The sequence below is a fragment of the Caloenas nicobarica genome, chromosome 1 (assembly GCF_036013445.1).
Source record: "Caloenas nicobarica isolate bCalNic1 chromosome 1, bCalNic1.hap1, whole genome shotgun sequence".
NCBI lineage: Eukaryota > Metazoa > Chordata > Aves > Columbiformes > Columbidae > Caloenas > Caloenas nicobarica.
The window spans coordinates 42,681,250-42,699,385 of NC_088245.1; the positions used below are offsets into that span (position 1 = coordinate 42,681,250).

The window sequence follows — 18,136 nt, forward strand, 5'->3', positions numbered from 1 at the left end:
TAGAACAAGACTTCACTTGTTGTGGTTCATTCCTTCTATGCTTTCAAAATTTAAAACCGGATACCTAACTGTGTGAATACAAGTGAGCCAAGAGGTAGCAAGGATGGACCCAAAATACAACAGTGCTTAAAGTGAGGAATGTAATGACTGTGGGAGCCACGGAGGACAAAAAATGGCTTACAGTAAATGATGGATGGAAAAGCTGAGAAAGGCAGTAGATTGGAGTATACATTGTAGCTTGAAGGAAGTTAATGTGGAATATTGAAATCCCAGATTTTGTTTTAAACTAAGGCCTCTTATGCTGTTTTAAAAGTGTAAACTGACCTTAAATCATAGGTAACTCATGGCTACACTTTGTCTGTAGTATGAATATTTATTTACTGGTAGAGTATGCTTTATAGTGACTATTGTCTGGTTTTGGTGGTTGTACTCTCTTACTCTTGCTACTAATGCTTTTATGCCCTGCTGCAAATGTAAACTATAGTGACTTCTGTGTAAATGAGATGTGTCCCAAGGGGGCTGAGGAAGTCCATGGTGGAGCTGGGCTGGGAGGAAGCATGGGCTGGTATGTCCTCGTACGCATTGGCACATGGGGGAAAGAACCGCTAGGTGAGCTACTGGGAAAAGTGACTGAAGCAGCCAGCGTGAATGAATTTGAGAGGCTAGAGAAAACAGAGTGCAAAGGGAAAAAAATATATGGAATATACATATATATATGGAAATGGCATTCAGCTGAGACAAATCTAATCTGTTTGCTTGCACTGGATTGGGGTCTGTCCCTGGAGCATCAACAGCCAGTGACCAGCCGTGATCCAGATGTGGCTTTGCCTGGGTGTGTTTCCATCATTGCAGCTCTGTAAATGTGATGGAGTGCTGAGCAGAGGGAGAGGTCAGCGGCTGCTGGGCTGGGTCCCTCCAGCTGGGAAAGCTTTCTGGATGCTATTGATTGAAGGTCTCAGTAAGATGAATCAGCCCTGACCTGTCATACAATGGCAGGCACAGCATGGTCTGGTGCACAGCACTCATGTACTGTGAAAGCATATTGTATCCAGCAGCTTGATGGCTGGTGCCTTACTGGTCATGGAACTCGAGGGGAGAAAGACAAGGAAAGGGGAGAGTTGGGTGGGGAGAGTGAAGAAGGAAAGGAAGAAACAGGAAATTAAGAAGAAAAATGAGACCACCAAAAAATAAATTCATGATTTGCAATTGTTGATTCTCCCTTCACTCTGGCTTTAGTGTTTGTTGTAAGGATCAAGTTTTTTTAAATAGATGAGCATTTTTTTGGGGTGCTTCTGGGTTGGGAATGTACAGCTCCAAACATCTTGAATATCACTTTTTTTTGGTGTTGCACATTTGGTTTCCCTTGTTACTTCTTCTAGGTAGAATTTTTTTTTCCTATAAGTAGTGATAACAGGGTCCTTTACTGATGATGAGATTGAGGAAAAAGGGAAGGGATAAGGGACAGGCAATTACAAGGAAGGAGATTCACAACAAGGTTTTGTAGGTAGTCATCCATCCTTCCACTATCCATCCACTAGAAAGTGGCCTGACCAGAGCCAGCTTTTGACCCCTCTTGGCTCCGATGGCTGTGGCATGCTAGAAATACCTCTTGGTCCCTCTCACTTCCAGATTAATTCCCTGTTTTAGTTCATGAGCAAGACTGGCGTTCTCACGGTGTCCTTTGGTGAGTATACACCATTTTTCCAAAATGCTGCATACCAGTGGAAATCAAGAGGTCACAAGGCTCCCAAGATGATGGCTGTTTGCAGAAGGTGGCCCATCTGTGTCTGTAGCACTGCGGCTTTGCCCCGGACCAGCTCACAGAATGCATCTTCTTCTTTCCACTTTGCTACCTCAGCCATTTCTTTGCTCTCCCTGCCCCCATCTTGGTGTTTCAGGCATCAAGCCACCTTCTCTGATGTTTCTGCTGTCTGTAGTACCTTTATGAGGGTTTGACCGGGTCTGGTAAGCTCTAGCACTCTGCTTAGAGCTGTTCGGGATTTGCTATAACGGTGCCACAACGAGCAGAGGCAGTGCAGCGAGTTTCTCCTAGCTTGCCCTTGCTGCATGGGTGGCAAGACCGAAACATGCACCCATGAAGATCTTCCCTAAGGGACAGGCAGGTTTTTGTTTTAAAGCTTTATTCTATGTCATACATTATAACTGAGGAGGTTGGCAGCAAACTGGATGGCTGTATCCAAAATGCAGGTGTAATTTAAGGCTGTCTCCCTCTAGTTCAGATGCCCTTTTTGGGATCCTCAGTATTGTAGGAGAAGGAATAACTCAATTTCTGCCTTAAAAAAAGAAAAAAAAAAAAAAGAAAAAAGAAAAAAATGTTTTCTTTCCTACTTACAGTATGTTTTAAGAAACTTTTATGATTCAGCCTTTACAGTCTTTGCATCTGTCATCGCAAGAACTTCAGACTGTGTCTTGATGTGAGACTTTGAGTAACCCATGGGATTTCAGCACTGGTATGGTGTTTGGCAGCTACCTTCGGGAGACTGTGCAGTCTCTGTCTGCCGGCTCTGTGTTTTCCCTTTAAGGAAACAATGCAGGGAATGAACAGGTACTGAGTGAGGTACATCAGCTAGTCTCGGGAATGGGAAAGTCTTGGAATCAAAAATTCTCCTCATTTTTTAAATTTTGAAATTCAATCTAACAATCTGCCAATGCACAAGATGTGGAGTTCATTAAGGTTGAATAGAAAACTTCAAATAAATGCAGCAAATAATGAGAAATTCTGAGGATGTGCTTCTCCAAACCATCTGAGTCAAGTTAAATGTGTGTTTCTCGTGGATATTAATGGATTGGAGGTATTTAAATCCCTAGCTTTTGGAAATCGGAGTCTTTAATGTCCTCACGTTATTTATGTGCCATTGATTCCTGCTTGGAAATGAAAATTGGAAGTGGAGAATTAAGAAAGAAAGGAAGGGATTGCAGCATGGATTACTGAATTGTTCTAGTTTGATTTAATTGGCAAAATGAGTGTTCTTTTGGGTGCAGTGTTCTGCTGTCTGTCTAAGCCTAGTCTTGCACTTCAGGAGGCAAAGCTGCTTTCAACCATGCTGAAATCCCTTTGGAGAGGCCCCACACACACAGCAACACGTCCCTCTCTTTGGATGATCTTGCTCTGAGCCTGGATCCGGTTCTGAGATGGGGCAGACAACTGTCGGGAGTGGGAAACAGTGCACATCTTGTAAGCTTTGGAACCCTTGTTTCAAATGGAGCGTGCATGGAGTGACAGCTGTGGCAACTGAACCCTCCAGGTGATGAGGATATTTCCATCTCTGGCAGGGACAGCCTGTCTCATCCCTCTAAACTTGTCCAAGTGGGAGCTGTGGGGGGGTCGAGATCCTGGCAGGGGAATGGCAGCTCCAGCCTGGCTCTGCAAGACAGGCTCACAGAGAGCCATGGTTGTGCCAAGCCTCCGTGCCCTGGCGTTTAGAAGTTGGCACTGGGCAATGCCAGACTGACCTGCTGTCTTGCTTAATGGCTTTTTTGTGTGTGACACTGACTCCCGCAGCTCGGCACGTGTGTGCCAGCCCGGGTAAGCAGGTCAGACTTGTTCCTGCTCTCCTTTGCCCAGCCGTTGCCTTCATCCTCCCTCACTCATCCGGATGAGGACCCGCGGGGACTCAACTTACGAGGAGGGATGAACACAACTGAACTTCTGCTGCATCAGAGGGAAGTCCCAAGGGGTGATCAGATAACCGTCTACAAGCATTTTCAGGGTGGAAACGGTGAGTTGAGAGGAAGAAGTAGTTTAGGCTGAATGAAGGAGACATTGTTAAAGTAACAGGATGGCTGAGCAAAGGGAGAATTTAAGCTGAGTTTAGGGAAACGTTTCTAAATGTGAGCCTCGGAGCTGTCTCCCAGCAGTGGTAATCCTATTGCTTGAGTTGCTTCAGAGCAGGTAGTGTGCTAAAGCAGATGGCGTAGACAGCAATTCTGAAGTGACTGGGGGAAGAACAAGATTATTAAGCAGAGGATTTTAATTTGTAATTTCTATGAATCACTTGGTGTTGGTCTCAACAGAAGCTCGCAGGCTGTGGCTGTGTCAGCTATCACCCATGATATGTAAAATATGTGGGTGGGAGGAAGTGGGAAGGACACTGGGAACTTACCCTTGGGCAAGCTTACAATAATGAGATATAGTTCTTCATCTGTTGGGAATGATATGGGTCTAATTGATGATCAAAGTGTTCTTTGTACTGCCTTGGGTATAGGGAGAGAATTGCTCTTCTCCTTTGTGTGGGGCAGAAAAAGAGGAAGCTCTTTTTTACCTTATTCTTGGATACACTTGTTGGATAGAGGCAAACTAGCCTTTGGAGATGGGGAGGAACGAATATGTGATATATGGGATTAATCTGACACTGCCTAAATCAGGATCAGGGAGAAGTTTGTATCTGGTTTAATAAAGAAAGAACAGCTTGAAAGAAAACAAATACGGAATAGAAGTAAACATATGTCCTGCTTTCCACCCAGTGTCCATGGAAGAAAAACTAACAGCGAGGTAATGAGAGAGCTCCAAGGGCTTTGAAGACTTTGGCTGGGGGCATGTGATGCATTCCCCAAAATAAAAAGGCTGACTTGGAAGAAATAAGGGAAAAGAAGCAGCATTTTGTAAGTTAGATAGAAATGGATCTGTGGGACGTTGCAGGCATGGATGAAGGTACGTGTTGGAGAGGGAGTAGTTGTGAAGAGCAGAAAGAAGATCTGGCCAAAAGGCTTTGGAGGAATGTTTCTAGCACTGTCATAGGGACATTCGCATATCAGAATGAGAATATAAGTGATGTTCAAAGCTAGTTAAAATAAACTGCACCACTTTTCATCTGAAACTACTGAAATGCCCTTTGGGAGGTGTTTTCTTGGACTCGCCATAATGAACCATTTTGGTCCAGGTGCTGGATTGTTCTTGCATTCATCACTGTGTGTGGCACTTTCCATTGTCTTTAGTCTCTGCCATCTTCTTACTCTGAATGTAAGGAGATTCTCTTGCAGCATCGTTCATTCTGTTTAGCAGCACCTGAAGTGTGCAGGCGCTTCTGAGACACATCCATCGTGCCCCAGATCTATCCTTCTCTTCTTTGTCTCTGTTTACAAAATTCCTGGAACAACAGGGCTGTGAGCCAAAAGAAGATTTATGGGCACTTATGTCACCTACCTGGTAAGCAGTAATACGGGGAACAGCAGTGCAAGAGTTGTCAGTGTACAAATAGCCTGGGCGGAAGGTGTGGTAGGACAATGGTAAAGCAGTGTTAGAATATAGGGAATGCTTCGTCAGAGGTGTACAATATGCAGCATGTCTGGACCAGGGAGATGGCAGTACCCATGAGAATGGGAGGCTGTCCTAAGCTGAAACTGGGTTGCCAAAAATCAAGGAGTTGGAGAAACTTGGGTATAAATTATGGTGTGATTTATAACTTTAAGCCCTAGGTCTTAGGAGTGACAGTTTGAGGTTGCAATCTGTCCTGCCCCCTTCTTCACATGGGTCTTCTTAGCTCCTGCAGTTTACCTGTAAAGCAGGTAGTGGACAAAATGATTAAATATGCTCCAGTCTATTGCAGTTGGTAAACACAGAAATAGTGTTCTTCTTGGTCTGGACATACAGGTATTTCCTTTCCAGACAACTCAGTAGCACACCTAGTGCAATGTTAACTTCCCTAAAGCTTCTTCTAGTGCACTTGCTATTCACTAGTGGTGTGTTGGATACCAGGCACAAAGCATCTTCTAGCTTTGTGTAGAGTATCTCGCAGGCAAGACAGATTTCTTCCTACCCCAAACTAGGGCCTGAAACACAAGGATTGCCTTTTGATTCATTGCCTGATACTGCTCAAACTGCCTGAGAAATGAAGGCAGTGTAAAGTAAGATGCTGTCAAAGATGAGCAAATACCAAAGGGTCTGGTAACACTAATGGCTAACGCTGGGACTGGCAGGACATCTCCCTATAGGTAGTGGTGGGACTGGGGGTGGTGGTGAGTCCTGGAATTGGGCTAGTGATCAGGGATGAGAGTAGCACTGGGAATTAGCATTGCAGTTGGCACAGATGCAAAATTAGCTGTTGAATTTGGATTCTGTGGCTTGAAGTCCTCTAACTGGTGCTGGGACCTAACCAGAGCTCCCAGTGAGCAGAGCCCAGAAAGCACTAGGATATGAACTTCTCCATGGCCTTCCAGGGAAGTACAGGAGGGGAAGGCTGGGTGTAGGTGATGCTCTTCTTCCTCCAGGATGGAGCCAATGTCCCTGCTAAGTTCCCTTTGCTGGTGGCACACTTTTCAGCCCCCCGCCACAAGCATCGTCGTCTTCCTAATTAGCAACACTGCCTGGAAGATAGCTTTTTGCCCAGGACTGCAGTATTACAGGACTTCCTTTCCTCTTGCTTTCTTGAGTTTGGAGATAAGGTTTTGGGGGCGTGCAAATACCCTCCCAAGAGGCTGCTGTGCAAAACCTCCCAGCTGGCACAACTGCAGCAGAAGGAGGTACCAGCATCGGCACAGGACACAACTGCCCCCAAACTCCTGGGACCAGCCCATGTTCTGCCTCAGTTTCTTTATCTGACCTGAAGATTGCATAGCTTTGCTGTGCACTGCCTGAGTAGTACTTTATTTACAGTTAGCCTGGTTGAATGCACAGTGACCTATTTGTGTACTTCCTGTATTTTGAAATATCAGCCAGAAATATCTCTAAATGCTGAGCTGTATTTTGCCTGTGCAGCCTAATAATTTTCTATTAATACTTATCTTAGATCTGATCCACATAAAAATGTGATGTCAAATAAGGTTCTCATGATATTTTTAAGCAGTCTAACCTTTGGTCCTGGCCAAATTCCAATCTGAATAATTACTGTCTGACTGTCTACATTCCTCTTGCATTTTCAACTGGAGAAGTTAACTTTCCCTTCTCATTTAAACAATGATTGCGTAACATTGCTCTGCAGCACTAAGTAGATGCTGCATTCCTCTACTGTGGTGGATATGTTTTATTGGTAAGTAAAATGAGATTTTAGAGCTATAATGGTTTTACAGACACATTTATACCTAAATATAGGTGTGTCTGTAAAACCACTTTCTCTAATGGCCTTTTCATCTATTATTTTCCAGGGTGTAAGGGATGATATAATATTGTGGAGTAATGTGTAAAGGATTTTACTTATTAGACTGGAGTTTGGGATTTGCTAAATTTTCTTGGAGTGGCAAAATCACAGAAAAGACTCCAAAAACTGTGGTGCCCCATGTCACCATCAAGGGAATAACCTGCTCATGTAAAATGCTTTGTAATGAAATACACTGGCATGTTTTTAAAATCATTCTGGACTGGCAAAAGCAGACTCTAGCTATATTAAAGTTACTTGAAACAACTAGGGACAAATGCCCTGTTTTACAACTGCGGTCTTGTCAGGTGCTTGTGAATTTTTCCATGTGTGAGTATTTCCATTTCTCTTCTCCACTGGAAACCAGACCACCACTCAGGAGGAGGTCCACATGCTGCCTCCATTGCTTCTTGATTGGGTGCCTCAAACTTTTGCATTTGAACAGTGTAGAAATTAATGGATAAAACTTGCTGCTTCATATGCAAACCCATATTTTCACAATAGTTCTGGGGTCACCTTATTCTATTAATAAGTCTGTGCTTGTTCACCCATGTCTTTTCTCTACCACCACACATTCAAATGGGACTTGTAGTGGCACATGGTGAGCATGACAGAAGTGTTACGTGTGAGCGAGAGATAGAGGGAGAACTGTCTTCAGTGATACAACACAGGCTACCTAAGCATTGCCCTGCCTGATCCGGAGAGGACTTACGGCTGAGGAGATGCCAGGCTGGCTGTGGAAGCACTGATGCCCTCCTCTTCGCCCTCTTCTTAGCCCTGGCTGCTCCCTGCATATCTGGCCCAAGCCTGAGGATCTGACTTTGTGCTGGGAACTCTATCATCTTGTGTTGAGTGGAAAATCTGCCTGGGGGGCACATCCCATGAGCTAGACACCCAACAGATTGCCATGTATGTGCTCTTCAGGATCTGGGCTCTTTTCTGCAGATTGGAGGTAGACGCTAGATATTTATTGGTTTTGATGCGGGCGAAGAGAAGGGAATGTGTTTCTTGGCTGGCATTTTTCCTAGTGGGAGAAGTATGTGTTTGGGTGTGAAGGCAGACAGCTGCCATGATCACCTGCATAGCTCCTGCATTGCTGCTATCCAAGCCCTGGCTTGGAAGGCCCTGTAAACCATTCCTGGTGCGAGAGGAGCTGAGAAAAACCTACTCTGTACTCCCTGGGCATCACAGCTAGCCATTGCCTAACCAAGCGTAATATACTGTGTGAGACTATGCAGGGGGATCGCAGGAGACATATTTTAAAGAGAACAAATATAGCATTAAAGTGAGTGAGCAAGAGAGTGAGAGACAGGGAGCGTATAGAGTGCATTAAAGTTAATAAAGCATTGCAAGAGTGGGGACTGCTTTTCACTGTGAAGGAATTTAATTTAGTGACTCGTAATTGGAGGATAACAGTTGTGCTGGAATGAAGTTAGCTGCTCATTTTGCCAAACTCTCAGAGTCTCTTGGTTCTCCTTGTGAACATCTCTCAGAAAGTGGATCCGTCAGAGAGTTTAGAATCGATTGGCACTTCACACCCGCAGTCCCTTTCAGCCTCCTAAATGGATTTGGTTCCTCCGGTGCATATTTATTATCTACGTTATTATCTCTTATTTATCCGGTAATATAAATGCAGAATGCATTGTCTCTGCTTAGCATGACAATGAGGGAGCAGGTATTGAGCTCCTGGGTCGGGCAATATAGCCTCTCTTGCACCTTTTCCCTACGGGTGGCTGGCGCCAGGTAGGACTGTTTCATGGACTTGCAGCTTTCCCAAAGTCTTGCCAGCCTTGTCCCTGCTGCCTCTATCAAAAGAACAGAAAGCCACGGCATGTATAGTAGCAAACAGTATGGAAGGGTTCTGTTTCTGGGCTTCCAAGAGCAGAGGGATGGTGCAGAGAAGCGCAGGGCTGGGGTGTTTATTTTGAGTGTGACTGGCTGCTGAAGAGCAGAGTTATGGACATGAATAGCTGAGCGGGACCTTTTGCACTGAAAGTCTTCTGTAGTTTGAAATGCCTGACATCTCCTTGGGACAGCAGCATGGCCCTGGGTTGGCACACCAAGCAGTGGTGCCTCCCACAAGGGTGTTGGGCGGACGGGGGGATGCTGTGCTGGTTTTGTGCCCAGACCAGGGTGGGTTCTGATATTTACGCTGCATAGGTGTTGCAAGGTTTTATTCATTAAGTGTTTGTAAGGTGACTTGAGGATGAAAAGTGCTGTGGAAATACAAACTATTATTAAAAGGAGACTGAATAAAGAAAGAGCTAGGAACAATTCCGCAGGGAACAGTCCTGCTCAGGCAGGGGCTGGAGAGATGACCTCATTGGGTTTTTCCATTTCTGCTGTTATGATTACAAAATAAAGTGGACATGTTCAAGGAAAAGATTGGTGTAACATCCCTGGCTGTAGTAGCCAAGGGTGAACCTTTGTAAGCTCTGTGGGTCTTTCTGCTTCTGGGCAAAAATAGCTGTTAGATGGGCTTGGAGGGAATGTCTTCCCCACACTGCACTGATCCAGTTTTGGCCATGACCTCTGGGAAATTTTGTGTTCCTGGCTTTTTAAAAAGAAATGAACCTTATATGTGTGAAAGGGATATGGCTGGCTGTACTACAGACTGGAGCTGTGTGTGTCCTCATGGTAAGAAGATTGTATGCAATGGATACATACATATGCATACATCCGATGGCCTTGCCCATTTGTCCTCACTTTACTCTGGAGGAGGTGTGCTAAGAAAGTAAAAGAGAGTCTTTATCTGCCTGGTCCCTTCAGCCTCCATGCCTATACCTCCAGCAGAAGGTCAAACTGATCACAAGCACCAGTAATTACTTTGTGTTGAGGGTGAGCACTTAGACATGGGCTTGACATAAGCAGTTAGTTTCACAAAGACAGCTGATCAGCCGTCAAAAGACAATTCTCTCTCTTTTTGACTTGGGTCTCAGAATGACATGGGACCTGAGAGATGACTTGATCCCATCTTCTGCTGACAGCTGTTCTCTGAAGTGACTCCAAACTCTGAAGTAGAGGTTGGTCTGGTCTGACCCCCTTGACTTTAACAGGCCCCTGAATGTAGCCAAAGGGCTGGGCATCAGGCAAGAAGGACTGGTGGGAGGAGGGCTAGTGGCTGAGGAAAATCAATGAATCTGCCTTGAAGGCCGAGTGCGCGACTGACATGTCAATTAATCACTCTCCTCTTACTTTCCCCTTTTCCTTTTTTTTTTCTTCCTCACTCAGGGAGTGTAAGAGCCGAAGATGAGGCGCAGGGTGGAGTGCTACTCTCCAAGGTTTTGGCTGGTGCTGGCAGTCCTCGCGACAACGGGGAGCGGGGCCCATGCCCAGAAAAGCCACCCGAGCATTGGCATTGCGGTCATCCTTGTGGGGACCTCAGACGAAGTGGCCATCAAAGATGCCCACGAGAAAGATGACTTCCACCACCTCTCAGTGGTGCCTCGGGTGGAGCTGGTGGCCATGAATGAGACAGATCCCAAGAGCATCATCACCCGCATCTGTGACCTCATGTCAGACCGGAAGATTCAAGGGGTGGTATTTGCTGATGACACAGACCAGGAAGCCATTGCCCAGATCCTGGACTTCATCTCTGCCCAGACCCTCACTCCCATCCTGGGCATCCATGGAGGCTCCTCTATGATCATGGCAGATAAGGTAAATTTGAGCTTCCCTCTGTTGCATACTTGCAGATCGAAGCTTAAAACAGAAAGAAATATCTTATTCTGTGATCCTCAGGTGTAGTCTCACGGGGCCGAAGGTTTGGGGATTAGACAGTCTCAGATTCAAAGAGAGATTAAAAGAGCTAACTGTGTGTAGCACCACTGAGAAGAGCCTATTAATCATGTGGAATTATCTGCAATAGAGAAAAACCGAGGAAGGAAAGGAGCAGGTAGAAGAAAGCTGCAAAAGAATCAGCTCTTTTGTTCTTCCTTAGGAAGGGTAAAGAGCCACTGACAATTGTGATGTTCTTTTTTGGTAAAGATTTTATTTTTGTCTGTGTTTTACCTTAGAAGAGCCAAGGATGCTAGCTTGGGTTTTTCCTGCATGCAGCTGGAGGACATTGTGGTATTTTCATGGATGTTTAATACAGCTCTTACATCTTAATTGGAAAATAATTGAATCTTTAATAAAGCCATTCTTTCTCAGAAGTATTCATTAGCTCCTGAAGTTAAATAGGTGTTAGCTAAAGCAACTAACCAGTCTGAACCAGTCCAGCTCAGTCTTCCTTTTTTCCACTGCACTACTTTGTTCCTTCCTATCACCGATTTTTCATTATTTTCCCAGGCCCTAGCCAGTCTTCTAGGGGATTACTACACCAACAAGCCTTCCCACTACTGGTTTTGAACAGGGCATGATGCAGAGAGAGCAGCACCTTTGGCCAGCTGATAAGTCTCAGCTTAGGGGAGCCCCCATGGGGTGCAGCTGGACCTGATACAAGTCTTCCCCCTTTATTGGGAAGACCCTCTTGACCACCCTTTGTGCATTGCAAAGAAGTAAGCAGAGACACAAGCCGGCAGCCTTTTTGTTTTACAGGTCGCTCTTAAGTGAATCTGAGACATTTAACTAGACAGAATTAGGTCTAATTGAACGAAAGGGCAGAACTAAGCTGGCCACTGTGGCAGCTTTTTCTCAGAAAGAGATCGAGGGGGTTGAGAAATCCAGGCACTTTCTGTTTTATTTACCTTGTAAAGGAATAATCCAGTGCAGGTTATCGTAGGTGAGTAAATGGGGATAAATTAATCACAATTTATTTTCTCACTCTTTGACCAACTGTTCAGTTGCCAAATAACATACAGTTAATATGCACTGTTACTGGAGGAAAGCAAATGTCACTCCAGTCTTCAAAAAGGGCAAGAAGGAGGATCTGGGTAACTATAGACCAGTCAGCCTCACCTCCATCCCTGGGAAAGTGATGGAACACATTATCCTTGGTGCCATCTTAAGACATATCAAGGATAAGAGGGTCATCAGGGACAGTCAACATGGCTTCACCAAGGGGAAGTCGTGTTTGACCAACCTCATAGCCTTTTATGAAGACATAACAAGGTGGATTGATGATGGCAGAGCGGTGGATGTGGTCTATCTTGACTTCAGCAAAGCATTTCACACAGTCTCCCACAGCATCCTCACGGCTAAACTGAAGAAGTGTGGACTGGACGATTGGGTAGTGAGGTGGACTGCAAACTAGCTGAAGGAAAGAAGCCAGAGAGTCGTGGTCAATGGGGCAGAGTCTGGTTGGAGGCCTGTATCTAGTGGAGTGCCTCAAGGGTCAGTTCTGGGGCCAGTATTATTCAATATATTCATCAATGACTTGGATGAGGGAATAGAGAGCACTGTCAGCAAGTTTGCTGATGACACCAAGCTGGGAGGAGTGGCTGACACGCCAGAAGGCTGTGCTGCCATCCAGTGAGATCTGGACAGGCTGGAGAGTTGGGCAGGGAAAAAATTAATAAATATAACAAGAGAAAGTGTAGAGTATTACATCTGGGCAGGAACAACCCCAGGTTCCAGTATAAGTTTGGGAATGACCTATTAGAGAGCAGTGTAGGGGAAAGGGAGCTGGGGGTCCTGGTGGACAGCAGGATGACCATGAGCCAGCACTGTGCCCTTGTGGCCAAGAAGGCCAATGGCATCCTGGGGTGTATTAGGAGGTGGGTGGTTAGTAGGTTGACAGAGGTTCTCCTTCCCCTCTACTCTGCCCTGGTGAGACCTCATCTGGAATATTGTGTCCAGTTCTGGGCCCCTCAGTTCAAGAAGGACAGGGAACTCCTGGAGAGAGTCCAGTGCAGAGCCATGAAGATGCTGAAGGGAGTGGAGCATCTGCCTTATGAGGAAAATCTGAGGGAGCTGGGTCTCTTTAGCTTGGAGAAGAGGAGACTGAGGGGTGACCTCATTAATGTTTATAAATATATTAAGGGTGGGTGTCACGAGGATGAAGCCAGGCTCTTCTCGGTGACAACCAACAGTAAGACAAGGGGTAATGGGTTCAAGCTGGAACACAAGACGTTCCACTTTGAGAAGAAACTTCTTCTCAGTGAGGGTGCCAGAGCCTGGAACAGGCTGCCCAGGGAGGTTGTGGAGTCTCCTTCTCTGGAGACATCCAAAACCCACCTGGACGCCTTCCTGTGTAACCTCATCTGGGTGTTCCTGCTCCGGCAGGGGGGTTGGACTGGATGATCTTTTAAGGTCCCTTCCAATCCCTAACATTCTGTGATTCTGTGATTATTTTCTCGTATCAGCCTTTGAGCTAAAGTAGCCACTGAATAAAATAATCACAGGACTCCCTCCCTCTCTTCCTCCCTCCCATCATTCTGCCCCATTCCACCCAAAACAAAGCTTTTCTGTCTTGGAGGGCACTCAGGCAACAATGCTGCATTTCGATGCTCTCCTGCCTGCTGTGTTGTGTGGTTACCGATGTCTGTGCAAAAGAGGTCTGAAGCGTTACTTGTGTGCTGCATTTCACACTTTTGGTGGCATTTTACATCCTCTTTGAATAAACTGAAGTGTTACTGGTGCCAGACCTCCTAAGCACTGGGGAAAGGTCCTTGTGACTTTGAACGTGGCAGGCCAAATTCTGATTTTGGATTCCTGCAGTGTAAATCCAGCATAGCCCCACTGCCTTTGGCAGGATTAGATCAGATTTACGCCGCTGTAATTCAAAGAGAAATTTGGCCTATTGAACTTTGTAAAGGCTTTTCTTTCTACCTGTCTCTAGTCTCTCCTTGGGAAGGCAGCATCTCCTGCAACTGCCCTGTGTACCCCACTGGGTTGCTTCTAAAGAGCATTCTGGCAGGCAGGCAGGTAGGCCACAGGGAGCTCCAAGGTGGAAGCTTTATGAATGGAGACCTCTGTTTTATTAAACTCCTTTTTTTTTTTTTTTTTTTTTTTTTTAGTTTTGCAGAAGGAGAAGCAGGTTATGTACAAAGATCTGCAGTTTTAGGAAAGGCCAAGATTTCTTTTAAATGTAAAGGTCAGCCTTTTCAATTTACAGCTTCTGATTTACAGGTACTTAATTTTTAATGGATAATATTTATTTGATGAATTGAATATAGTAAGAGTAAATACAGTGGTATTCTACTAAAAACACTGAAGTCAGCCTGGTAAGTCTTTAAACAATCTATTTTCCACACAGAGCTTTGACAGAGGCTTTGCTTTTAGTGACTCTTGGTCATGTTCTTTGCAGATGAGTTGTGTGGCTGGGGTTTGATCCTGTAAGCATGGATTGCTTCTTGCAGCATCCCCTCAAAGCCCACAGCAGTCAGCTGTGATTGAACTTGCTCAGCATTTCACAGATTCAGACCTGCACTTAAGGCTTTGTTGTGTTCCCTGTGCGTTTGTGATCAGTAGCACCAATGCAAATCTAAAGAACACTACAAACCGCTAACTCCTTGGTGTGACAGATAAGCCCCTCTTCTCTGGAGGTTAATGCAAAAAAAAACCCCCACCTCCTCAGTCAAACCACCTTCCCTGGAGTAGCATGTGAAATTCTATTTCACCTTCAATTAGGGTTTAATAAGTGTGTCTGGGCTGAAATTTGGGTCTGTGTGTAAAAAGGGTTTTGTGATATACTGTGAAGCTGGTAAATTGAGACACGAAAGGGCAGGCAAAGAAAAAAAAAGAAAAAAAAAAAAGAGGATTTCAAGCTTGAATTTTCTTTTCTCCTGTATATACAGACAGAAGTATTGTATAACGTGCACCATAGGCTGGCTTCATCTCAGTTAACATGCATCTGGAAGTTAGCTGCCTGTCAGCTGGAGGTCTAGGCACCATTACAATTGGTGGGGAAGGAGGCACCACCTGAGGACAATTCACCTCACCCACCTCAGGGTGCAGTGAAATGCTCATGGGATAGTCCTGTGTCTCCCCACTGATTACTGAAGAAGGCTGTATCCTGCTTGTGATGCCTCGAGTTAAATGCCGTGAATCCTGCCCTAGGTGTAACATAGCAGGTGGAGGTATGTTGCTGAAAGTGTAACATCTGAATTTCCTGATTGTTTTGTTCAAACTCATGCTCTTTAATATTGCATGCAATTATATGTTGTAGATAATGTTTGTATCTTCTTGTTTTCCCTGTGTTTTGCCTTTTTCCTCTGAAGAATAAGTATAGAGGAATTTGCATATGGTTTTGCTGCTTCAGTCCTCAGTGCTTATGTCTCTAATCACACCTGTTTAGCTGTTAGAAAGTGTTTCATTTAATCTCTGCCTAATTTGGCAAAAGAAGGAAATGACCAGATGATCTGTGTGCACACTGCAATCTGGGTTTAGTTCCAGGAAAACAGTGAAGCACAGACACATGATGTGCCTCCCTTGAGCTCTGGAGAGACCACTTTGCTGAGGGAGGGTCTCATCATAGCCAGTTCAGTCCCTCTAATCTCTGACAAATGTGCCAGCAGTGACACCAAACAGCACAAACTGCAGCAGTCATTCTGTCAGGGCCGGGTGGCCTGGGAGTGGTGGCTGAGGAGGTCCAATAGCCCCTGCGCTAGCTCCTCTCAGAGGAACAAGCCCTGCAGCTCTGGGGCAGGGTAGAAGAGGGACCACACTGTTTCAGCACTACAGGGAAGCACCTGGTCCTTGTTTTGGTGCTGACACCTTGAAAAGGGACTAGGATGATAGCATCATCTCACCTGGACCTCTGATGAGAAAGGGGATAGCATGAATGACTGATGATCTGGATTTAATCTAGATTAGATGAGATGAAGAGAAGCTTGCACCACCACCAATGCTAGGTTCTTGTGATCCCAGAACTTTGCTCGTGGAGGCTCTCTGGTCTCTTCAGTTTGCTGCAATGACCTTTCTTTTTATAGCTTTGTATTGCCTGATCTTAAGCATTAGTTCGTATTGTCCAGAGGACTGCAATGCGCTCATGACTGGTGAGCGTATCTGCTCCCATTCCAGTGTTTAAAATAATTTCTCCTTTCTCCCAGTAGTTTTGAAAGCAGAAATTCAATCCTATTACAGTGTGGAAATAGCTGATGGATGAGGATGCTCTGTGTTAGGAGACTGGTGGAAGGAAACCTTCAAGTCTGCAAACCAAGCTTCAGTTCAGATAAGCACACAAACCAATATCTTGTGTTTGCAGACCTGAGACTGGAAATCTGGGCCGGGCTTTTCTTCATTATATTTTCAATATTATCTAAAACCTCTTCTGCTCAGAGCTAGGAGGTAAAGGAGCAGTCACAAAAAAGGAAATAACAATAATGATGTCCATTTATAGGTACCTTAAGAGAAGGGTGATTTTTTGTTTGTTTTTTTTTGTTCAGAGTTAGGACCCTTTTCATATTGAAAAAGATTTAGCTTCTTGCCTAAAAAATGACCACATCATTTGGCTGACAAGTCTGTTTTGTAATGATAGGCTATTTTATTTATTTTTAATAACAGAAAAAGTCAGCTCGGTGATAATGAAGGCAGAAAAGGTAAGAGTAGAAAATGCCTTGGGTTTTCTTGCATCACAGCTTGTGACCATCATTTTTAGTGGAACTGTCCCTTGCTATTTTTCCAAAGTCACATTATTTCACCAAGGCTTCTTTTCCTGTGTGGCTTTATAGTAACACAACAGTGCACAGGCAGCACCCAGGAAAAATATTGGAAGAAGATGATTATTATGCTTTCCTATCTGAAAATCATTCTTCTCTATCTCTGTGTCCCTTGCTATTTTCTCTAGGGCTTGCCCGTGCAGGGTAGCCATACTGATGGAAATAAAATGGTAGGAAAGAATGATCTATTAAATTGGATTGTGCCCATAATAAAATCTGTATAAAAGCTGCATGGAGCCAACCTCAAATGTAAAGTCCCTAATCTGTTCTAGGCTAGATTCTCCTTCATTTTCTAACACAGCATAGAGCTGACTTTTCTGCTGCTCCTCCATTACCTTGCTCTTCTTCATAAATACCTATCCCCTTTCTTTTTGTTTTCTGTCAAGGTTTCCAAGATATAGTAAAGATATAGTAAAGCATTTGACACAGTCTCCCACAGCATCCTCACGACTAAACTGAAGAAATGTGGACTGGATGATCGGGTAGTGAGGTGGACCGCAAACTGGCTGAAGGAGAGAAGCCAGAGAGTTGTGGTCAATGGCGCAGAGTCTGGTTGGAGGCCTGTATCTAGTGGAGTGCCTCAAGGGTCAGTTCTGGGACCAATACTATTCAATATATTAATCACTGACTTGGATGGGGGAATCGAGTGCACTATCAGCAAGTTTGCTGATGACACCAAGCTGGGAGGAGTGGCTGACACGCCAGAAGGCTGTGCTGCCATCCAGCGAGATCTGGACAGGCTGGAGAGTTGGGCGGGGAAAAATTTAATGAAATATAACAAGGGAAAATGTAGAGTCTTGCATCTGGGCAGGAACAACCCCAGGTTCCAGTACAGGTTGGGGAATGACCTATTAGAGAGCAGTGTAGGGGAAAGGGACCTGGGGGTCCTGGTGGACAGCAGGATGACCATGAGCCAGCACTGTGCCCTTGTGGCCAAGAAGGCCAGTGGCATCCTGGGGTGTAGTAGAAGGGGGGTGGTTAGTAGGTCGAGAGAGGTTCTCCTTCCACTCTACTCTGCCCTGGTGAGACCTCATCTGGAATATTGTGTCCAGTTCTGGGCCCCTCAGTTCAAGGACAGGGAACTGCTGGAGAGAGCCAAGCGCAGGGCAGCGAAGATGCTGAAGGGAGTGGAGCATCTCCCTTATGAGGAAAGGCTGAGGGAGCTGGGTGACCTCATTAATGTTTATAAATATATAAAGGGTGGGTGTCACGAGGATGGAGCCAGGCTTTTCTTGGTGACAACCAACAGTAAGACAAGGGGTAATGGGCTCAAGCTGGAACACAAGAGGTTCCACTTAAATTTGAGAAGAAACTTCTTCACAGTGAGGGTGACAGAGCACTGGAACAGGCTGCCCAGGGAGGTTGTGGAGTCTCCTTCTCTGGAGACATTCAAAACCTGCCTGGACGCCTTCCTGTGTAACCTCACCTAGGTGTTCCTGCTCTGGCAGGGGGATTGGACTACATGATCTTTTAAGGTCCCTTCCAATCCCTAACATTCTGCGA

The 18,136-nt window shown here is 45.2% G+C and overlaps 1 protein-coding gene across 1 annotated transcript in view; it reads left to right on the forward strand.

Moving 5' to 3' along the window:
• Positions 1–10,340: 10,340 nt before the first annotated feature.
• Positions 10,341–18,136, forward strand: part of GRIN2B (glutamate ionotropic receptor NMDA type subunit 2B) — a 173,430-nt gene continuing 165,634 nt past the window's right edge. Inside the window, exon 1 of the mRNA XM_065640094.1 lies at positions 10,341–10,751. Coding sequence (XP_065496166.1) covers positions 10,341–10,751 — 411 coding nt within the window. The remainder of the gene's footprint in view (positions 10,752–18,136) is intronic.